A 23,705-nucleotide genomic window follows, 5' to 3' on the forward strand; every position below is an offset into this window, starting at 1 on the left:
CTCCACAGTATAGCCAGTATTCCTATTCCTGCTCTCCTGCCTCAACCTATAGGAGGTCGACTTTCTCTGTTCCTCAGCCGATGGGAAGTTATCACTTCGGACCAATGGGTCCTCAACATCATCCGCCACGGCTACTCTCTCAACTTTCAGACTCTTCCATCCCAAAACCTGCCAAAAGAGTCTGCTTTGAACAGTCCTCAATCTGCCCTCCTCATTCAGGAAGTTCAATCCCTCCTTCTTCTAAACGCTATAGAAGAAGTTCCTCAAGATCAAAAAGGGCAGGGATTCTACTCCCGTTATTTTCTAGTCCCCAAAAAAACAGGAGATCTCAGACCAATTTTGGATCTCCGCGATCTCAACAAACACCTGGTAAAAGAAACATTCAAGATGCTTTCTTTAGCCATCCTTTATCCTCTTCTCAATCACAACGACTGGCTATGCTCCCTCGATCTCAAAGAGGCATACACTCACATACCGATCCATGTAACCTCAAGACAGTATCTCCGTTTCATGATCAATCATTGTCATTACCAATACAAGGTGCTGCCCTTCGGCCTTGCCTCCTCTCCCAGGGTCTTCACCAAGTGTCTCATTGTGGTAGCGGCATTTCTACGCTCTCACCACCTCCAGGTCTTCCCTTACCTGGACGACTGGTTAATCAAGGCCACATCCGCTCAAGCAGTTCTACTGGCCACCAACCAAACCATCTTGTTTCTACGAATTCTGGGGTTCGAGATCAATTTACCCAAATCTCATCTCACCCCCACTCAGAGACTTCAATTCATTGGAGCGATTCTGGACACACTCCGCATGAGAGCTTTCCTACCATCCAATCGTCTTCAGACCCTTCAGTCTCTATGTCAGCAGGTGCTTTCGCTACCTTCCATCTCAGCCAGGCAAATGATGGTACTCCTGGGGCACATGGCATCTACAGTTCATGTCACGCCCCTCGCACGTCTTCACCTGCGCACTCCTCAATGGACCCTTGCTACTCAGTGGTCCCAAGCGACGGATCCTTGCTCACGACACATATCTGTGACATCATCTCTTCGTCAGTCTCTTCAATGGTGGTTGGTATCCTCAAATCTATCCAGAGGTCTTCTATTCCATCAGCCCCCTCATCAACTGGTCATCACCACCGACGCCTCTCTTTATGCATGGGGAGCTCACTTGAACGAGTTCCAGACTCAAGGTCTTTGGACAGCCCAGGAAAAGAAGCATCAAATCAATTTCCTGGAACTCAGAGCGATGTTTTATGCCCTCAAGGCCTTCCAACATCTTCTCTTTCCTCAGGTCCTTCTGTTGTGCACAGACAATCAGGTTGCGATGTACTACATCAACAAACAGGGTGGGACAGGCTCTCGCCTTTTATGCCAAGAAGCCCAAAAGATCTGGAATTGGGCCATAGATCACCATCTCTTCCTGAAAGCTATCTACATTCAGGGAGCACAGAATTCTTTAGCAGACAAACTCAGCAGAATTCTCCAGCCTCACGAGTGGACACTCGATCCTGTAACTCTGCAGTCTATCTTCACTCAATGGGGCACTCCTCAGATAGACCTCTTTGCAGCTCCTCACAATCACCAGCTGCCCCTATTCTGCTCCAGACTTTACTCTCCTCACCGTCTGGCAGCGGATGCTTTTCTCCTCGACTGGTCGAATCTGTTCCTGTACGCCTTCCCTCCTCTGCCTCTAATGTTGAGAACCTTGTTCAAGCTCAAGAGGGAACGAGCCACAATGATTCTGATTGCTCCGAGGTGGCCCAGGCAACATTGGTTCTCCCTTCTACTTCAACTCAGTTCCAGGGAACCTTTTCTTCTTCCTCTGTTTCCTTCTCTACTTACGCAACAGCAGGAAACCCTTCTACATCCCAACCTCCAGTCTCTACACCTGACAGCTTGGTATCTCTCGGGCTGACATCTCATGATACTCTTTTATCTCAGCCTGTTCGTTCCATTCTGAATGCCTCCAGGAAACCAACCACTCTGCAATGTTACCATCAGAAGTGGACGAGATTTTCCTCCTGGTGTCTTCTTCATCATCTTGATCCAACTTCTCTGGCAGTGGAGACATTGTTGGATTATTTGCTTTCTTTGTCTGACTCTGGCCTTAAGTCCTCTTCCATCAGAGTCCACCTCAGTGCCATTGCAGCTTTTCATGAGCCAGTCCATGGAAAACTTCTCTCAGCTCATCCCCTGGTATCCAGGTTCATGCGAGGGCTTTTCAATGTGAAACCACCTCTTAAAGCCCCTCCTGTTATCTGGGATCTCAATGTGGTTCTTTCCGCCTTAATGAAGCCTCCATTTGAACCTTTGGCTACCTCTCCTTTCAAGTTTCTCACTTGGAAAGTGCTTTTCCTTATTGCTCTTACCTCTGCCAGGAGGGTCAGTGAGCTTCATGCATTGGTCGCAGATCCACCTTTTACGGTTTTTCACCATGACAAGGTGGTTTTGCGTACACATCCAAAGTTTCTCCCTAAGGTTGTCTCTGAATTCCATCTCAACCAATCCATTGTTCTACCTGTTTTCTTTCCAAAACCTCATTCTCATTCTGGAGAACAAGCTTTACATACTTTGGATTGTAAAAGGGCTCTGGCTTACTATCTAGAGCGTACGAAACCCCACAGATCAGTTCCCCAACTTTTTCTGTCCTTTGATCCAAATAAATTGGGACGTCCCGTTTCTAAACGTACGTTGTCTAATTGGCTGGCAGCGTGCATTTCATTCTGTTATGCTCACTCCGGACTGACACTGGAAGGTTCTGTCACGGCCCATAGAGTCAGAGCAATGGCAGCTTCTGTAGCTTTCCTCCGTTCCACTCCTATTGAGGAAATCTGCAAGGCTGCTACTTGGTCCTCAGTTCACACTTTTACATCTCATTATTGTCTGGATGCTTTCTCCAGACGGGATGGACACTTCGGCCAATCTGTTTTGCAAAATTTGTTTTCCTAATGGCCAACCTTCCCTCCATCCCTCTTTTTGTTAGCTTGGAGGTCACCCATCAGTCAAGAATATGCTGCCTGCTTGTCCTGGGATAAAGCACAGTTACTTACCGTAACAGGTGTTATCCAGGGACAGCAGGCAGATATTCTTGCGTCCCACCCACCTCCCCGGGTTGGCTTCTTAGCTGGCTTATCCTAACTGAGGGACCGCGCGCCTCTGTCGGGCGGGAAGGCACTCGCGCGTGCGCGGTGCGGCCGAGCTAGAACTTTCTAAAGTTCTTAGAGTGCAATCACTCTAAAATTGTCCGTACCGGGGCTCCGTCGGTGCCGTCACCCATCAGTCAAGAATATCTGCCTGCTGTCCCTGGATAACACCTGTTACGGTAAGTAACTGTGCTGTTTCACCATATTCACGATGGTTTTTAATAGAAAACAGCGAACATATGAAAAAGTTATTTGCGATTTTTCTGTATCTGCAGGTCTGTTAATCCCCTAACACAGCAAATACGGAGGGAGAAGTGTAGTTTATAAATCTTTCCTTTTTGTCTAAGTCTTAATAATAATAATGTAATTTATAGCTAAAGAAACATATGATCAAGAAACTGTTTTATTTTACTTTTGGATTATGATAAAACATAACGAGGGCCTCAAAATAGTACCTGGTGGGCCGCAAGTTTGAGACCACTGGTATGGGGGCGATAAGAGTAGTTAGACTGAGCACAGATGAGGGATATGAGGGAGAGAGTTTGTAGTTGCAGGGGGAGACAAGGTGTGCTCAGATCTCTGTCTTCTGCTAGGACCACCTGTTTTATCGTCAGGCTACCCGCTCATGAAAGCGATGATCAGGTTCAGTTGCACTGGCATGAGCGAGAGAAGGAACTCAAAGAGTGAGAGAGCGCACGCCTTCTAATAAGTTTAAAAAAAAAAAATCTTTGGCATCTCTGCTTTCAAAAAAAATGGGGCCTTCCTCTTTGGAACAATGTACCATAGGGATTGCAAAAAGAAGCCAAGTTACTTGCATCTTTGTAAGAAACTGAAATCTTGGGTTCTTTGTACAGATTTATGGCGTGGTCACCACAGGACTTAAAATCAGAGGCAAGATAACTCTGCCTTGTAACAAAATGACACTACAGTGTGTGTGTGTGGGTTTTTTTTGTTTGCATTGTTATTTCGTGTTTTACTTGTATTTACTAATTGCGATAAACTATACATAACATTTATAATAAACCAAAAATCAGTTGTGTTGCACTTGGCTAGGACCTTGCATTGGGCTCTCTGTCAGTGAGATGCACTTGCATACTCAGTTGGAAAACGTCTTACATGTTGCTCTAATCACTGCTGTTCACTTGCTTGTCATATCAAAAATATCATCAAAACTATAGTAACCCATCCTATCAGAACAATCACTCTTGTTTCAAAGTACAGTGGTACCTTGGTTTACGAGCATAATTCATTCCAGAAGCATGTTCGTAATCCAAAGCACTCGTATATCAAAGCCAGTGACCCCCCCCCTTCTGCCAGTTGCCTGAGGAAGGGATAGCAGGTGGGGAAGGAATAGTCGAGTCTGTTAGCTGTTTGCATTTGAGTTTATTGAAAAATGTATCTGCTGGTTTTTCTGTATTTTGCTTGTTAATAAACAGTTTTGCAAAAAACAAAACAAAAACCCCCCTCATCAAGCAGCCTTAAGAGAAAGTAGAATCTGCTTGCTGAAGCCAGGAGCCTAGAGGAATAGCAGTTCTCCAACCTGCTGAAGATAGAGCATACTAGCTGGCCAGGAGGGATTCCATCCAAGATATACTCCTGCGAGTCAGTTCTCTATCTCCACCTGCTGGTAGATGTGTGCTATCTCCCTTGTCTCTGGATTCATCTGCTGCCGGCGCTAAGGAAGTTTCAAAACTTAACAGAAGTTTTCCAGCTTAACTGATAATAAACAGGAATCCTTCAACACACCGTACCAACAAATTTGTATATTTGTGTCAGACAGAATTTTCCTGTAACTGCTCAAACAGTGACACTATTTCAGGGTATCCGTGGTGCCCAATTGATCGTATTTAAAAATTACTTGCATCATACTGGAAAACGTTTTAAAGTGTCAGGGAAGAGCCCGACCCAAACAGATCTTTGATTTCAGCTTCTGCCAAAACAATCTGCGACAAAAATTGTCTCTTAAGCAGAAACCAGTCAATTTTGACTGGAACTGAAGCTGAAAATGAGCCCCGCCCCCACCAAAGTGACTAAAAGCACCCTCTTGGATCCAACCATTGGATGCAGCCCCCTCCCAGACCCACCCCCAGCAGCCATTCCCTCCCCCTCCTGGGTCTAGCTCAGTGGTCTGAAACTCGCAGCCCGGGGGCCATATGCGACCCACCAGGTACTATTTTGAGGCCCTCAGTATGTTTATCATAATCACAAAAGTAAAATAAGTTTCTTGATCATGTGTCTCTTTAGCTATAAATGACAATATTATTATTACGACTTAGCTAAAAGGAAAGATTTATAAACTATAAAGGAGTTTTACTTCATGCAAAATTGTCATTTCTTTAATAAGACATTAACCATTTTTTTCTGAGGCCCTCCAAGTACCTACAAATCCAAAATGTGGCCCTGCAAAGGGTTTGAGTTTGAGACCACTGGTCTAGCTTATCATTTGTAGATAGGGGCACAAGAGTGTCCCCACTTACTCCTGCACACGGTTGTCTCCAGGTCAATATGGCTTCCAGGACTTCGTTCGAGCTCCTGCCTGTACTTGTTCCAGTCTCAAAAGATGGCCACTGGAAGTCCCAGAAGCCATTTAGAGTTGGAACAGGCTATGCACAGGAGTGAATTTGGACACTCCTGCACCACTACCCAACAACAAGGTAGGCCCGGGAGGGGGAAAAAAGAGTTTGCGAGTGTTTTGGGCCCAAACAGATTTCAGGCCTGTTTTCACATGGAAACCAAAACTCAAAATTTACTTGGCTTCTAGGTCAGGATTTTGCTTTCATTAATTCAAACTCCAAAAAAACATTCTGGGACAACATGTCATATTTACAATCAAATATACATTAAAAATATTTTGTCTTACCAGAACTGGATTCTTTTTCTGAGATGAAAATAAAGCTAAAATTCCAGGAATACTCATTACCTGGGAAGAAAGAAGGAGGTGGGATAGGAGGAGGCAGAATTAGTCTTTGTTTAATACTATAATCATTTCTGCTTCTCACCTTGAGCTGTCTTACTAAAGACAGACAATATAATTAAAGAAAATAAAGAACAGATGTAATAGAATGTTTTACTTATTCCCTGCTTTCTTCCCCCAAAGCAGAACACACACACTATTCCATCTGCCTCTTGTCACACTATTTGGAAGATAAACTTGTTAGGCCAGAAGATCTCACTTCATCCACATGCATATAAAAAACAGGGTTACTCCTTCCATTACCTATGCCCCAGGACACTGCCCATCTTCACACATTCAACTCCCTAGTCCCATAGTTCACATTCAAAAAGAAAAGCCTACAAACTTCATACTTTTAACCACATATACAAAAAGCACCTCCAAAACCCTTCCCCAGTCATCCCCACACTCCCCATCTTTCGTTTAGCCTTGCTGTTCATTCATAGCCCTCCTGTCCACCAAGGGCAGGATGCACAATACCATGCTGGGAGCAATTCAAACTTTTTTTTTTCCCAGCCGCAGCACACTAAAAACTCAGGGGCCGCGTCTCGAGGGCCTCTGAGCACGTGCAGGCCTTCCAAAAGCCGGACAAACTGCCAGGTTTTGGAAATCCTTCCATCTTGTAACCCTAAAATTCCGGTATGCTGGGGGCAGATAGGAGGAGAAGCACTGGCGCAAGTACTGGCAGTTTACAGAACCCTCTCTCATGGCACACCCAGAATCTTGCCGCGTCACAGTTTGTGATAACACTGTTTTACGGGGCTATGCACTAACAAATAGTGTGCAAATCATGCGCGCTATTTGTGCAGAGTAAGCCCAGTAAAAGAGGGGAAGAAATCTGCCTGGCACCTGCTTAGAAGAGCAATCGCTAGGCACAGCAGCAACTCCTGCCTGCAGCGGCTACACACTTCCTCTGAACCGTTAAAGCGAAGAACTTAAAGAAGTGTTCAAAAAACAAAATCCTCAGATTGACATCAACACTGTAGAACAGTGTTCTTCAACCTTTTTACACCTGTGGACCGGCAGAAATAAAAGAATTATTTTGTGGACCGGCAAACTACTAGGACTAAAATTTAAAAACCCCGCAAACCATCTGATCCCATCTGCACAAGCCGCAATTATGATTTTATATTGAACGTATTTTATTAAAGTATAAAAAGAAACAATATTCTGAACAATTGTGATTTTATAAATACAAATATACAGAGCACGGACCAACAAAACCCCTGTCTCCCCTCCCCTTCACATATACCCCCTCTACTATCAAGAAAACTGAACAAGCCAAGTTATTATAGAATGCTACATAGAAATATCATGCTAACAGAATACTGCAGTCCCCAGTTATGTCTCTAGCAGGATATATATTTCAAATCTGATATATTCTAATGACAAAATAGAAATAAAATTATTTTTTTCTACCTTTTGTTGTCTCTGGTTTCAGCTTTCATCTTCTTTTCACTCTTTTCCTTCCAGCATCTGCCCGTTCCATCCAATGTCTGCCCTCTCCCCCTTCCATATGTATCCGACTTCTTTCTATGCCCCTCTTCCCTGTCCATCCAGCCTGTTCCTCCTCTCTCCTTTTTACATCATTCATTCCAGCTTCACTGCCTTCTTCATTTTTATCTCTCCTACACCAGATCTAGCATCTTTATCCCTCTCTCATTTCTCTGCTGACCCCCTTTCCAGTATCAATGTCTCTCTACTTTCTCATTCCTCTCTCTCCCCTTTCCCTCATCTGATCTCTCCATTCCACCCTGACCCCCTTCCCCTCCTGTAATCTCCCTGCCAGCTGTTTCCTTCCTTTTTTCTTTCTCCCTTCCCTCCTTCCTTTTTTTCCCTTCTCCCTTCCCTCCTCCCTCTATCCCAGTGTTTTTCAACCTTTTTTGGGCAAAGGCACACTTGTTTCATGAAAAAAATCACGAGGCACACCACCATTAGAAAATGTTAAAAAATTTAACTCTGTGCCTATATTGACTATATATAAAGTAATTCTCTTGAATAGGAATCAAATAAACACAAAGAAAGTATTTTATAATTACTTTATCTATATATATATAAAATCGGATGTATGTATGTATGTGCCGCGATCACGCAAAAACGGCTTCACCGATTTGAACGAAACTTGGTATGCAGATCCCTCACTACCCGGGATGATATGTTCTGGGGGTCTCGCGGCCCACCTGCACACGTGGGCGGAGCTACAAACAGATAATCGGATTTCACCCATTCATGTCAATGGAAAAAATGTAAAGAGCTGCCAACGCAAAAACGGCTTGCCCGATTTGAACGAAACTTGGTATGCCGATCCCTCACTACCTGGGGTGATATGTTCTGGGGGTATCGCGGCCAACCTGCACACCTGGGCGGAGCTACAAACAGAAAATCAGATTTCACCCATTCATGTCAATGGAAAAAATGTAAAAACTGCCTCCGCAAAACCGGCTTGCCCGATTTGAACGAAACTTGGTATGCGGATCCCTCACTACCCGGGATGATATGTTCAGGGGGTCTCGCGGCCCAACTGCACACGTGGGCGGAGCTACAAACATAACTTCAGATTTCACCCATTCAAGTCAATGGGAAAAATGTAAAAAGCTGTGGGACCGATTTGAACTAAACTTGGTATGCTGATCCCTCACTACCTGGGGTGATATGTTCTGGGGGTCTCGCGGCCCACCTGCACACATGGGCGGAGCTACAAACAGAAAATCAGATTTCACCCATTCATGTCAATGGAAAAAATGTAAAAAACTGCCATTCTCACAGTAATTCCAACTACCTGGGGTGATATGTTCTGGGGGTCTCGCGGCCCACCTGCACACGTGGGCAGAGCTACAAACAGAACATCAAATTTCACCCATTCATGTCAATGGAAAAAATGTAAAAAGCTGCCATTCTCACTGTGACCAATTTGGACGAAACTTGGTATGCAGATCCCTCACTATCTGGGTTGTTATGTTCTGGGGATCTCGCGGCCCACCTGCACATGTGGGCGGAGCTACAAACAGAAAATCAGATTTCACCCATTCATGTCAATGGAAAAAATGTAAAAAGCTGCCATTCTCACAGTAATTCAAAAACGGCTTGACCGATTTGAACGAAACTTGGTATGCAGATCCCTCACTACCTGGGGTGATATGTTCTTGGGGTCTCGCGGCCCACCTGCACACGTGGGCGGAGCTACAAACAGAAAATCAGATTTCACCCATTCAAGTCAATGGAAAAAATGTAAAAAGCTGTGGGACCGATTTGAACGAAACTTGGTATGCAGATCCCTCACTACCTGGGGTGATATGTTCTGGGGGTCTCGCGGCCCACCTGCACACGTGGGCGGAGCTACAAACAGAAAATCACATTTCACCCATTCATGTCAATGGAAAAAATGTAAAAAGATGCCATTCTCACATTAATTCAAAAACGGCTTGACCGATTTGAACGAAACTTGGTATGCAGATCCCTCACTACCTGGGGTGATATGTTCTGGGGGTCTCGCGGCCCACCTGCACACGTGGGCGGAGCTACAAACAGAAATTCAGATTTTACCCATTCATGTCAATGGAAAAAATGTAATAAGCTGTGGGACCGATTTGAACGAAACTTGGTATGCAGATCCCTCACTACCTGGGGTGATATGTTCTTGGGGTCTCGCGGCCCACCTGCACACGTGGGCGGAGCTACAAACAGAAAATCAGATTTCACCCATTCAAGTCAATGGAAAAAATGTAAAAAGCTGTGGGACCGATTTGAACGAAAATTGGTATGCAGATCCCTCACTACCGGGGGTGATATGTTCTTGGGGTCTCGCGGCCCACCTGCACACGTGGGCGGAGCTACAAACAGAAAATCAGATTTCACCCATTCAAGTCAATGAAAAAAATATAAAAAGCTGTGGGACCGATTTGAACGAAACTTGGTATGCAGATCCCTCACTACCTGGGGTGATATGTTCTGGGGGTCTCGCGGCCCACCTGCACACGTGGGAAGGGTGGGTTCACCCAATAATGTATATGTTCTTGCTCCTGGAGGTGAAACTAAAAATGTTGTTTATAATCAAGTTTTGTGTTAGTTGTATTGTATTCATTTTGTCAAATATTTCACATTATAATTTGAATATTGTACTTTTTATAAAGTAAAAAAATATTTTCATTCACCACTATAAAGTATCTTTATTTGAATCCATTTACAGTGTTATTGCTATAATTAAATACCTGTGCAACGCCAGGCCATCAGCTAGTTATGAAATATTAAGTAAACAGAATAGTGAAAAATTATAAAATACTTTATTCAGTGCGAAACCTGGGCCTGTTTGGCTGAACACAAAGCTGATATTCTGGCTGGAATCGAAGAAAGACACACACGTAGCTCTTCGTCAACAGCTCTCAGTCTCTCTCTGTATTTGGTTTTTATAGCATACAAAAATAGACAAATATACCCTCCATCCTTTTTATTAAACCACAATAGCAGTTTTTAGCGCAGGGAGCTGCGCTGAATGCCCAGCGCTGCTCTTGATGCTCATAGGCTCCCTGCGCTAAAAACCACTATTGCGGTTTAGTAAAAGGTGACCATATTGTAAAATATAGACAGCAGATATAAATTCAGAACTGTGCATAGTAAGTGAAGGGAAGTTTTCATCTCTGGGAATTTACCCAGTTCACTATTAAGTTATTTGGGCAAATTCCTTTGAAAACTGTGGTAATACTGCCTCCACTTTGCTAAATTTAAAATAAAATCATTTTTCCTACCTTGTCTGGTGATTTCTGGTTGCACTTTCTTCTTCTGACTGTGCATCCAATCTTTCTTCCCTTCTATCAGCCTGTATGCTTTCTCTCCTCCACACCTCATTCCCTCCCCCAACTTTTTCTTCCTCTCTCCCTGACCTTTCTTTCTTTTTTTCTGTTTCTCTTCTTTCCTTCTGTTTCCCTGCCTGCCCCCTTTCTTTCTTTCTCCCTGCCGTTCCCCAAGCCACTGCCACTGCCATCGGGGAACAGGACCCACCAATGGATAACAGGCCCCAAAGCCGACGCCGACGCATGCTCTCCCTGACGTCAATTCTGCAATCGGAGAGGAAGTTCCGCCCAGCCAGGCAGCGATTGGCTGGCCCGAACTTCCTCTCCGACTGCAGAATTGACGTCGGGGAGAAGAAGACTTATCGGCTCAATAGATTAGATTGCCAAGACAAAGTGAGTCCTGGGTGATCGACTCACTTTGCCTTGGCGAGCTACTGGCGCCCCTGCCTCGGGCCCCCTGTCAGCTCCGGGCCCCTGGATGCAGGACTGGTAGTACTGCCCTGCGGCACACCAGGCAACATCTCGCGGAACACTAGTGTGCCGCAGAACAGCAGTTGAAAAACACTGCTCTATCCAACATTAACTCTCTTCCCATCCCTTTCCCTCCTCCCCTCCCAGCAGCATCTAACCTGCTTGAAAGATTAACCTATGCCGGTCTGGAGAATTGCTAAAGAATACGGCTTTAATCATTTATGGACTTCCGCAGAAATTGTCCAGATCTTTTTATATCCAGCTATGCTACATGTCTTGACTATAAACTCTAGCAAACTGTACAGTATTTTTTTAGTTCATTAAGAGAGGGGAAGGAGAGTTTGGGATTGCTTAATTAGGGGACTTTACACGTTCATTCACTCTGAGGTAGAGCCAGCGCGAGAGAAATTAAGATACTGCATTATCCCCTTCATTCCCTGCGCTATTGTTATGTTTAAATGATTTTTATTATTCCAGAAGTAAGAAGCAAATACAAACAGTAGTACCATTCAGGAAATAACATTTTCAACAATATAATCAGTTCCCCTCCCATCCCCCCATCCCCTCCCCAAAAATCCATGGCCAGTCCAACAGCTGAGAGTGGGAATAAAATCTTAAAGATTCAAAAGTCTACTGCAAGCACGCAGTGTGAGGTCCTGCCAGAAGTGCTCCCACACCTGACAAAATTTGCGACCCGGGCCAAGAGTCAAGTCTCCCACCATGCGTCTCTCCAGTGTTGCGTGCACTATCATTAGGGATCTCCATTGTGCATATGAAGGGGGATCACGGGAGAGCCAGTTGGTGAGGATGGCTTTTTTTCCCATCAAAAGGGCTCTGGAGATAAATGCTGACATTCCCCTGGGTTTGGGCGAGGCTATATTATAAAATCCAAATAACGCCCTCGGTTGCGGAATCCATCGCCGTCCCCAAAGCGATGCGTCCAGATGTCTCCAAAACTGTTGGATTGCGGGGCAGGCCCAAAACATGTGACTCAAAGATGCGTGAGCCTGATTGCATTTCGGGCAAGAATGCGACGCAGTAATCCCCATCCGGGCTGCACGTTCCGGTGGAATGTAAAGTCTAAGAACAATTTTCAATTGCATTTCCCAGTGAGTAATATTGGGTGACACCTTCTGAATGTTCTTCAGGACCCGTTGTAACTGTTGAGCAGTCAACTGGCAATGCAAGTCCTCAGCCCACGCTGTCGCTAATATATCCAGATTCGTACTTAGTTGGCAATCCCGGATCCCCACAATATGAAATCGTAGAGGAATCTTCTGTTGGGCTAAAAGGCTGAAGAGTTCCGAAAGCGCCTCCCTGCAGACTTCAGTAAGGGCAGCCACTAGGAGGGACTGAACATAGTGACGGATCTGGTAATAGGCGAAGAGATCATTAGCCTGTAGGTCAAAAGTTCGTTGCAGCTCGGCAAATGTGACCAGGCTCCCCTCCTCCGAAAACAGGTGAAAAAGATATTGTAGAGCTTGTGCTTGCCACCTAAGAAAGGTGGCATTTTGCATGCCCGGCTGGAAAGCTCCATTGCCCTGTATAGGCAAATATAAAGACACCCTAGAAGACAATTTGGCTGTTTTACAGACCCATCTCCATGTCCTTCTGGACGGCGTAAAAATGGGGTAGTGAGACACCAAAGGACACATCCTCGGATCCGCCACATGTAGAAAATAGCTCACATGGAACGGAGCCAGCAAAGATAACTCCAGTGGTGTAGCAGAAAAATCAGATGTTCCTCTAAACCAATCATTAATATGTCTCATCTGACAAGCCATAGCATACCAACGTACATTTAATAAACCATAGCCCCCACTATCCCTGGGCAGACACATCCGTAGCAAGGGCATACGTGGTCGCTTACCACCCCATAGAAAACGCTGTAGCTCTTTCGTTAAACAAATGTTATGGGCATGGGACAGCAGCAGAGGTAAAACCTGAAAGCGATATAACCATTTGAGAAAGAGCACCATATTAAAAAGGGCTACCCGGCCCGCCACCGATAAGGGAAAAGTGGACCAATTCTGTAGATATTGTGAGGTGTCTTGAAGCAATGGGGTGATATTGCTGGTGTACAGGGTCGTAAGGTCTCGGGGGATCTGTACCCCCAAATAGCGAATTGAAGTCTGAGCCCACGTAAATGGGAAGTGACCACTCCATGTCTGTTGTAGTGTCATGGGGCTAGCTAGGGCCATAGATTTCTGGTAGTTCAACATAAATCCCGAATAAAATTTGAATTCTTCAAGCGCTTGCAATAAATATCGAACAGAATGAGCGGAGTCAGTTAGCAAAAATAATAGGTCATCTGCAAAGGCCAACACTTTGAGTAAATGAATCCCAAAGTCCACACCCACTATGTCGGGGTCCTGAGACACTGTGCGAAGAAAGGGTTCGAGGTACAATAGAAATAAGAGGGGTGACAGGGGACAGCCCTGTCGAGTTCCCCTCTCAATAGGTATTGGGTCAGTAATAAAGCACAGTTACAACCTGGGACATCTAGATTTCCTACTTCGGTGTGGAGAACTTCTCATCTACAATATATTTCACAGGTGGTAACAGCACAGGGACTGGTGCCATCATTCACTGTTATGCTGGCTGAATATAACTGGACTTCTAGGGACTGGTTAGCTTATGCACAGATGACATCTTATGTTAAATCACTACCACCGGCAGGACTTACAAGTCATAGTCAGGAAGCTATTTCGGAAGCGCTATGCCTGACGGCCCAGACTCATATCCCATTGAAATTCCATTTACGTTTTTTGAGAGAGAGTTTGGAGCCCATTTCCTATGACAATTATGCGGCCCGTTGGTCAGGGGATATACCTTGTGAGGTGACTGGACAGCATATCCAACAGGGTCTCCAAGCAATCTTTAAAATAACGGGACAAGTGACCCTTATTGAATTGAATTATAAATTCTACCTACGCCTCTATAGAGCACCGACATATTTGTATCGTGCTAAAATCAGTGCTACGGACACGTGTGCTAAATGTGCCCAACCAGGAGCTTCTTTGGGTCACCAATTTTGGACTTGCCCCTTGGTACAGGGCTTCTGGAAACAGTTACAGCAACACATCACTTCTATGTGGCACCATGGCTATGTTAATTGTCCGGAATTGTTATTCTCAATGGACTCCATTCCTCGGATATCCCCGAAAGGTTTTCGAGGTTTTATGACCCGAACATTCCTCTTGGGTAAGAAAACAATATTACACTGTTGGATAACATCAGATCCGCCGACAGTATCACTCTGGAGAATCTTGATGCTTCGTCAAGCATCAATGGAGCGACTATCCTTGGCTTCATTGGATACCCCTACAGGACGAACATTTAGTTCTATTTGGGAACCATTCTGGCTAACACTGACTCATAAAGCTCGAAGTAACCTATTGAACCCGTAACAATTGGACTGATGGAGGATGGAATCTTGTTCATTTAGGAAGTTGGGGGAGTGGGGGGAAGAGGGCAGGGAGGGGGAGGAGGGGGGACTCTACTTGTTTGAAATGATATCTACTGTTAACTTTGTTTGATATTAAACCCAATAAACATATTTCAACATAAAGCACAGTTACTTACCGTAACAGGTGTTATCCAGGGACAGCAGGCATATATTCTCACATGTGGGTGACGTCATCTACGGAGCCCCGATGCGGAAGCATTTTCAAGCAAACTTGATTGAAGATTTAAGTTTGCTCTGCTGCTCCACGCATGCATGCCTTCCTGCTCCACTAGGGGGTGCATCCCCTCGTGGTCTCCAGTTCACTTAACTAGCCAAGAAGCCAACCTCGGGGAGGTGGGCGGGTTGTGAGAATATATGCCTGCTGTCCCTGGATAACACCTGTTACGGTAAGTAACTGTGCTTTATCCCAGGACAAGCAGGCATGATATTCTCACATGTGGGTGACCTCCAAGCTAACTGAAAAGGGATGGAGGGAAGTTGGCAATTTAAGCAAATAGATTTCGCAGTACCGATCGGCCGAACTGGCCATCGCTTCTGGACAGTGAGTCCAGACAGTAGTGGGAGGTGAAGGTATGAACCGAAGACCACGTGGCAGCCTTGCAGATTTCCTCAATGGGTGTGGACCTGAGGAACGCTATGGAGGCTGCCATCGCTCGGACTTTGTGTCCCGTTACTCGACCATGCAGCGCGAGACCAGCCTGAACGTAGCAAAAGGAGATGCAATCGGCCAACCAGTTGGACAAGGTGCGTTTGGAAACTGGGTGACCTAACCGGTTTGGGTCGAAGGACAAAAACAGTTGTGGGACTTTCCGGTGTGACTGAGTGCGTTGGAGGTAAAAGGCCAACGCTCTCTTGCAGTCGAGAGTGTGGAGCGCCACTTCTCCGGGGTGAGAGTGGGGCTTGGGGAAAAACACAGGTAAGACAATGGACTGATTGAGATGGAAATCAGACACTACTTTAGGTAAGAACTTTGGATGGGTGCGGAGTACCACCTTGTCGTGGTGGAATACCGTGAAGGGTGGGTCCGCTACCAGGGCTTGTAGCTCACTAACCCGCCGGGCGGACGTGAGCGCGAGTAGGAAAATTACCTTCCAAGTGAGGAATTTTGGATGGCATTTGTCTAGGGGCCCGAATGGAGGTTTCATTAGTTGAGCCAGAACCACGTTAAGGTCCCAAACCACCGGGGGAGGTTTGAGAGGGGGGTGGACATTTAGCAGGCCCTTCATGAAGCAAGAGACTAAGGGATGGAGTGAGAGGGCTTTCCCTTCCAGGGGCTGATGAAAAGCCGCAATTGCACTGAGGTGTACTCGAATGGAGTTGGTCTTTAGGCCGGAATGAGATAATTGAAGTAAATAGTCAAGGACCAGAGGGACGGGGACCGACACCGGGTCCTGGCTGTGGGAGGAGCACCAGGTTGAGAATCTGGTCCACTTTTGGGAGTAGCAGGTTCTCGTCGAGGTTTTTCTGGAGGCCTCCAATATCTCCTTGACTGATTGAGACACGGGGAGAGCAGTCAGGGGGAGAGAAACCAAGCATTCAGATGAAGAGATTGAAGATTGGGATGTAACAGTGAACCCTGACCCTGTGATAGTAGAGAGGGAAACAGAGGCAGAGGCAGTGGATCTCTGACACTGAGTTGAAGTAGAAGGGAAAACCACGGCTGGCGTGGCCAGCAAGGGGCAATCAGGATCAGGGTGGCTTGTATTGTTTTCAGGTGGACAAGCGTCCGCAGTATCAGAGGAAACGGCGGGAACGCGTACAGGAACCTTCCCTCCCAGTCGAGGAGGAAGGCGTCGGCCTCGAGCTGGTCCGGGGAGTATATCCGGGAGCAGAAGAGAGGCAGCTTGTGGTTGTGAGGGGATGCGAACAGGTCTATTTGAGGCGTCCCCCACCATTCGAACACCCCTCGTAGGGTCTGAGAGTGTAGTGACCACTCGTGTGGCTGTAGGAGGCGGCTGAGTCTGTCCGCCAGACAGTTTTGTTCTCCTTGTATGTACACCGCTCGAAGGAAGGTGTTGTTGGAGATTGCCCATTTCCAGAGGCGCAGGGCTTCCCGACAAAGGGACCAAGACCCTGTCCCCCCCTGTTTGTTTACGTAGTACATCGCTATCTGGTTGTCGGTTCGGATGAGAACCACTCGGTCGTGGAGCAGATGTTGGAAGGCTACAGCTGCGAGATAGATGGCCCGAAGCTCTAGTACTGACCACATTCCTTGGGTGCGTAGGCCGTCCAGGTGGGCTCCCCAAGCGTACTCCGACGAGTCCGTGGTGAGTACCTTGCTGTGGGGTGGGGTGAGGAAGAGCAAGCCTTTGGAAAGATTTGAAGAGTCGGCCCACCAGCGGAGCGATCGTTGCAATGAAGGAGTCACTGTCACGGGACGGTCGATCGGGTCCCGGTCTTGACGCCATTGAGACGCCAGGGTCCATTGAGGGATTCTCAGATGGAGGCGGGCGAAGGGTGTGACATGGACGGTGGAGGCCATGTGGCCCAGGAGAGTCATCATCTGTCGAGCTGATACCGAGGTCAGCAGGGAGATCCTTCGACTCAGACTTACTAACGCCTCTAGGCGCGGAGGGGGGAGGAAGGAACGGAGGCGAACCATGTCCAGCGTGGCCCCGATGAACTGTAGGGACTGCGAGAGGCGTAGTTTGGATTTTGGGAAGTTTATTTCGAACCCCAGACTTTGTAGGTAGGTAATAGTCTGTTGGGTCGCTGAGATAACCCCTTCCCTGGACGGGGCTTTGATTAGCCAGTCGTCCAGGTAGGGGAATACCTGGAGGCCCTGGGAACGTAAGGTTGCTGCTACCACCACGAGGCACTTGGTGAAGACCCGAGGTGATGATGCTAGGCCGAAGGGGAGGACTCGGTATTGTAGGTGCCAGTCCCCTACCTGAAAATGCAAGAACTTGCGGTGAGCGGGGTGCACTGGGACATGTGTGTACGCCTCCTTGAGATCGAGGGAGCAGAGCCAGTCGCCCTCGTCGATCAGGGGGTAAAGTGTCGGTAGTGAGAGCATCCGAAATTTTTCCCGTACCAGGAATTTGTTGAGGCGTCTCAAGTCTAGTATTGGGCGTAGGTCTCCCGTTTTTTTCGGTACCAGGAAGTAACGGGAGTAGAAGCCCTTCCCCCGTTGGTCGGGGGGGAACCTTCTCCACTGCTCTCAGGCAAAGCAGGTCTCGAGCTTCGGAGAGGAGTAGGGGTAGCTGAGTCCGGTTGGGAGGGCAATTCCTTGGGGGGTTGTCCGGAGGAATGGCCCGAAAGTTGAGAGAGTACCCTGATGAGATCACGCCAAGGACCCATGCGTCCGATGTGACTTGTTCCCAGCGAGGGTAAAAGGCTTTGAGCCGACCCCCAATGGGAAGGAGGCCTGGGACTATGGCGGAGGGGGCCCGCCCCCTTCCGCGTGTCCCGTCAAAAGGACGGGGATGGTTTGGTGGTCGCAGGCGGTTGGGACTTGGGCATGGCCCGGTGGTGGGCTTGCGGACGCCTGGGTGGGGGCCGCGAGAAGACAGGGGTGGACTTTTGTGGGTAGCGGCGCGGAGGGGCCCTATACGGCCTGGGTGCGGGCGGTTTGGGCTTTTGTCGGACGAGGGAGGCAAACGAGCGTTCATGTTCGGAGAGGCGTTTTGTAGCCGCCTCGATAGTGTCATCGAACAGTTCTTTTCCCACGCAGGGGAGGTTAGCCAACCGGTCCTGTAAGTTGGGGTCCATGTCGACCAGGCGCAGCCAAGCTAGTCGGCGCATGGCGATAGCAAAGGCTGCCTCTCTGGAGGAGAGTTCGAAGCCATCGTAGGCCGCGTGGAATAGATGAAGGCGCAGGTTGGAGAGGGACTCTAAAAGCAGGCCGAACGTTCCTTGCCGGGAGGCCGGTAGGTCAGTCTCAAAGGCTCTCAATAGTCCAATGAGGTGTTTGAGGTAGGATGTGAAGGTGAAAGTGTAGCTTTGCACCCTAGAGGCCATCATTGCGTTTTGATATAGTCTCCTGCCGAACTTGTCCAGGGTTCGGCCTTCTCGGCCTGGGGGGACCGCTGCTGAGACCCGGGATGGGTGAGCCTTTTTCAAGGAGGATTCTACTAGCAGCGATTGGTGGGAGAGCTGTGGTTGCTCGAATCCCGGGTAAGGTACTGTGCGGTACTTGGCCTCCATTTTGGAGGGTACGGATGTGACCATGTAGGGGGTCTCCAGGTTCCTGAAGAAGGCCTGTTGGAGTACCGGGTTAGGTGGTAAGCGAAGGGACTCTCTGGGCAGTGATGGCATATCCAGCTCCGCCAGGTACTCCTTAGAGTATCTGGAGTCGGACTGGAGGTCTAAGTCCAAGGCGTGGCCCATGTCCTGGACAAAGCGAGTGAAGGATGGGCGAGATGTTCCAGGGGCCCCGTGCGGGGTCGGTGAACGAGACCTTCGTCGGGTGGAGAAGGATGGGGAGGCTTCCCTCGAGTATCGAGGTTCCTGCTCTGATCCCTGCTCCGAGGCCGGGGAAGCACTGTGAGAGTGTTCCGGGGTTGTCGATCTTCGGCGTCTCGAGGAGCCCCTCGGAGACGATGCCGGGGTTCGGGGTACCGATCGATGTCGAATCGGTGACCTCGATCCGGACTCCCTCGGAGAGTACCTGCGACCTCGGGTCGAGGTCCCGGTCCGAGGGGGAGTTCGGAGGATGCGCGGGTTGGAGAGTGATAACTCAGCCACCCTTAGTGGTCCCGTACGAGGTGTGGGCGAACGGCCTTGTAGGGTTGGTGAACCTCGGGCCTTCTTGGAGGTACGGAGGTTCGAGGTTTCTGTCGTTTTAGCCCGACGTTTTGCCCCTCGGCGGTCTGCGGAGGGAGAACGTCTCGGGCGCCTCGGCGAGGAGTCAGAGGAAGATGGGATGCGGCGAGGATTGCGCACCTTTCCTCTAGGTTGTTCGATGCGAGGCTCCGGCTGGTCTGGCACATTCGGGGTCGAGGTCGAGGCCGATTGAAACTGGGCCATTGCCGCGGACAGCTCCGACGTGATCATCGCTCGGAGTAGGTCCTGGAAGACGGGCACGGACAGCATCGAAGGCATGTCCACTGCCTCGGTGCACTCCACCGGGGGCGACCTCGTATCAGAGTATTCCCGTGTGGTGGAGGCACGGCACGAAGGCTTGGAGGGCTTAGCCGGGGCTGTAAGCATGGGGCTTCCGCCATGCGTCGACGTTGTCCCCGAGGCTGGCTTCTTCGATGTTACGGAACCTGAAGAGGGAAGAGGGGACTTACCCTGGGCCGAGGCTTTCTGTTGTCCCGAGGACTTCGGAGTTGAGTCTCGAGGCGATGCCGAGGTATCCGGGGCCGAGGTCAAGGCCGGGGCCGACCTCGAGGCCGAGGTGGAGGGTTGGTCCGGGGTGAAGAGGTCCGCCATGCGGGCTTTTCTTCGACGGAGGGCCCGGTTCTGAAAAATAGCGCACTGGGGGCAGGAGTCGGTTGGATGAGTCGCCCCCAGGCAGAGGATGCACCGGCGATGCGGATCTGTGAGTGAAAGAAGCCGCTCACACTGGGTGCACTTTTTAAAGCCGGTCAAAGGCCGGGACATTAAATCGAAAGTAGCCGCGGCTCGATTAGCCACGCGGCCACGGGGACCCGGAAGCCTCCGGGTCGTCAAAAACGAAGCAGGAATCAAGTTAAAAGGTAAAGAATTCGCGCACAGCGACTTAATCGTGAAAAAACAAGAAAAAATCGCGGTGCTAGAAGGCAGTTGGGGCAGAGCCTGAAAAAACACGACTTCTAGGCTCGCGGAAAATTTTGAACTGGAGACCACGAGGGGATGCACCCCCTAGTGGAGCAGGAAGGCACGCATGCGTGGAGCAGCAGAGCAAACTTAAATCTTCAATCAAGTTTGCTTGAAAATGCTTCCGCATCGGGGCTCCGTAGATGACGTCACTCACATGTGAGAATATCATGCCTGCTTGTCCTGGGATAATGTCATTGACAAGTAGTCTTGCTGTTGGAGTGGAATATAAAGTGCGTAATGCCAAGGCGAACTAGCCAGATATCCCCATACAATTTAACACTTCAAAGAGGTACGTCCAATCGACCTGGTCGAACGCCTGCCTGCGCTATTATCTCTGTTTGTGCTGTCACGTTCCAGATCTTTACCCCCCATTTCCTCCCACCCCACCTCTCACACTATTGCCTATCCTCCTTTCACTGAATTCATATACCTTCAATGCTTTTTCTGCTCTTCCTTTTTGTAAGCATTTTTAAAGCATTATTTTCTTTTAGGAGGATGTGGTCTCAAACATTTGTTAGGAAACTACATTGAAAACCAAAAAAAACTCTGGAGTGACAATGTTCCTAAATGGACTTTATTTGAAAGTGCCAAAGTTCCAAAGGTACAATGAAATCATCCACATAAAATAATTCCATCCACATAAGAGCCTTAAAGGACCTAGTCCGCTAGGGATACAGGACCCAACACGGTCCGCGTTTCGACAAAAAGTCTTCTTCAGGGGTCCAATTGTGTGGTGAGCAGGAAGTGAGACATTACTTGCATTTACAAGAAGACTTTTTGTCGAAATGCGGACCTTGTTGGGTCCTGTATCCCTAGCGGACTAGGTCCTTTAAGGCACTTATGTGGATGATTTCAGTGTACCTGGAACTTTGACACTTTCAAATAAAGTCCATTTAGGAACATCTTCACTCCACAGAATTTTTTTGGTTTTCTCTGGATTTTCTTCTTTGTGGATATTTAGGGGTCAATTCCTTTTGTTTTTTGCTTGAGGAAACTACAGACACCCCTTGCTCTCTGAAGAGAAAAATTCTCAACAGGAGAAATGAAAACTTCTATGAAGTCACCCGGCACAGCCAGAATCCAGGAGCTAGATGGATAGCGACTACCCCTGCTGGGAGATAGAGCATACTGGATGGACAGGAGGAATGCCAGTCTATAAGACCACCTGTTAATCAGTTTCTCTATCTCCACCTGCTGGTCAATGTGAGCTATCCCCACTAGTCTCTGGATTCATGTGCTGCTGCGCTATGGAAAGCGGCATTTCATTCTATTCCTATCCTTTGTTTCATGGTTCTTTTTTTTCTCGTTTTATTAACATTCTTTACTTTTTTTTTATTAACCGAGTCAAGCTCCTCATTTGGTGATGAACCGATATACAAAGCCAAGTTTTAGTTTAGTTTAAAGGCAATGTAAATTATGCATCACAACAGGAAAGTGCAACATAAAACATCAATACATTGAATAAAGGAAAACCTTGCAGCCTCACCGCTCCAGCCCAGATTGGTGCTCTGGTGTTGCGCAATGCCGATTCTTTTCTGAAGGCGCCATCCATGAATCCGCTACAAATCGCAACTCCTGAGAAAGCTATCTGCAAGAGCCCAAGCACCACCATGCTCTTCTGGTTAAAGATAAAATACCGGTACCGATCCATCACTGGTGGCGAGCAACAGTACTTTCCCCCGAATAAAACCTCCAGAACCAGGAATCTGTGCAAAGAGCAGCAGCCTTTTTTCCTAAAACAGAAGGGATAAGCCTGGGAGGATTAGCACATCACAAGCAGGCATCAACTTTCAGATGGTTGGCATACCTTGCCATTAATAGAAAAAAATATATATTGTATGCTTGGATACTACAAGATTACACGTTAGGATCTTGGCTTTGTGAACTTAAATTCATTATGGTCATGAAAGCTGGCAAGCAACAAAGCTGTGGGAGGGAGTGTGGAAAATGTTTTGTTTTATTTTTAAACAAAAGCCAGCTCCAGCTCAAAAAAAAAATAAAAAAAGTGTTGTAGAGTATCGTGCAGAGGGGTTTCTAGATCAGTGGTTCCCAACCCTGTCCTGGAGGACCACCAGGCCAATCGGGTTTTCAGGCTAGCCCTAATGAATATGCATGAGAGAGATTTGCATATAATGGAAGTGATAGGCATGCAAATCTGCTCCATGCATATTCATTAGGGCTAGGCTGAAAACCCAATTGGCCTGGTGGTCCTCTAGGACAGGGTTGGGAACCACTGCTATAGACAGTCTGTCCTCTGCCAGCCACAGGTTCCCTCCAATTCCATACAATGGATTTTCTGAACATCAGAACAAGTGAAAAATTCTGCTGAGAGTTAAGAACACTCCCCCCCATCCCCGTTTGAGCTCACTACTGAGTTGGACTCTGAACTTTAAAGCAGCAGTTTGCAAACCTGTCCTAACTAGTCAGGTTTTCAGGACATCATTGATGAATATGCATGAGAGAGATTTACATATAATGGATGCAATAGGCATTCAAATCTCTCATGCATATTCATCAATGTCCTGAAAACCTGACTGGCTGGTGGTCACCTAGGACAGATTTGAGAGCTGCTGCCTTAAAGCATTTGAGAATGTATCTCCAATGTAAATTACTTCCACTTGCGAGATCAAGGTTAGTAAGGAGCTGATGTGTTGATTATGTTCTTTACCCTGGAACCCCCCCCCTCCTCAAAATACAGAATTTCGGACCTTGGATGGTCCACTCATCCTCTCATTGCTTCATATACAAACTGAGATCGTTGCCTCCCCCCCCCCTACTGCAGAGAGATAGCTATTGAAATATGGTGCCCGAGATGGCTGCATTTCACCAGACTATGCTGTTTTAGGGGCATACAACCAGGAAGTTGTGTGTCATCAGCTGGTTGTATGCCCCTGACACAGCCTAATCTAACAAAATGCAGCCATGTCGGGTGCGGTATTTCAAAAAAGTTGAAAAGCAGGAACGATACCTACTTGCTTCTGCCTCGGGTACCCCATTCATTTAAGTGGTGGCATCTGACCCCTAGTGGTGCATTTCAACATTGCCTTAGTTGATAGACTGAACCTGGGGGTGTTATCAGGATGCCTCAGTAGGGGTCTACTAAAATAAGGCAAATATTGCCTCATTTTACAGACT

The 23,705-nt window shown here is 47.6% G+C and overlaps 1 protein-coding gene across 2 annotated transcripts in view; it reads right to left on the reverse strand.

Annotated features, from left to right (window-relative positions):
* Positions 1-23,705, reverse strand: part of LOC117358057 — a 53,623-nt gene that overhangs the window by 22,343 nt on the left and 7,575 nt on the right. For both annotated transcript variants that reach the window (XM_033939494.1, XM_033939505.1), the window contains exons 2-3: positions 22,057-22,303; positions 6,006-6,065 (exon numbers count right to left, since the gene is read on the reverse strand). In XM_033939494.1, coding sequence (XP_033795385.1) covers positions 6,006-6,065; positions 22,057-22,221 — 225 coding nt within the window. In that variant the 5' untranslated portion in view covers positions 22,222-22,303. The remainder of the gene's footprint in view (positions 1-6,005; positions 6,066-22,056; positions 22,304-23,705) is intronic.

The sequence above is a fragment of the Geotrypetes seraphini genome, chromosome 1 (assembly GCF_902459505.1).
Source record: "Geotrypetes seraphini chromosome 1, aGeoSer1.1, whole genome shotgun sequence".
Lineage (NCBI taxonomy): Eukaryota > Metazoa > Chordata > Amphibia > Gymnophiona > Dermophiidae > Geotrypetes > Geotrypetes seraphini.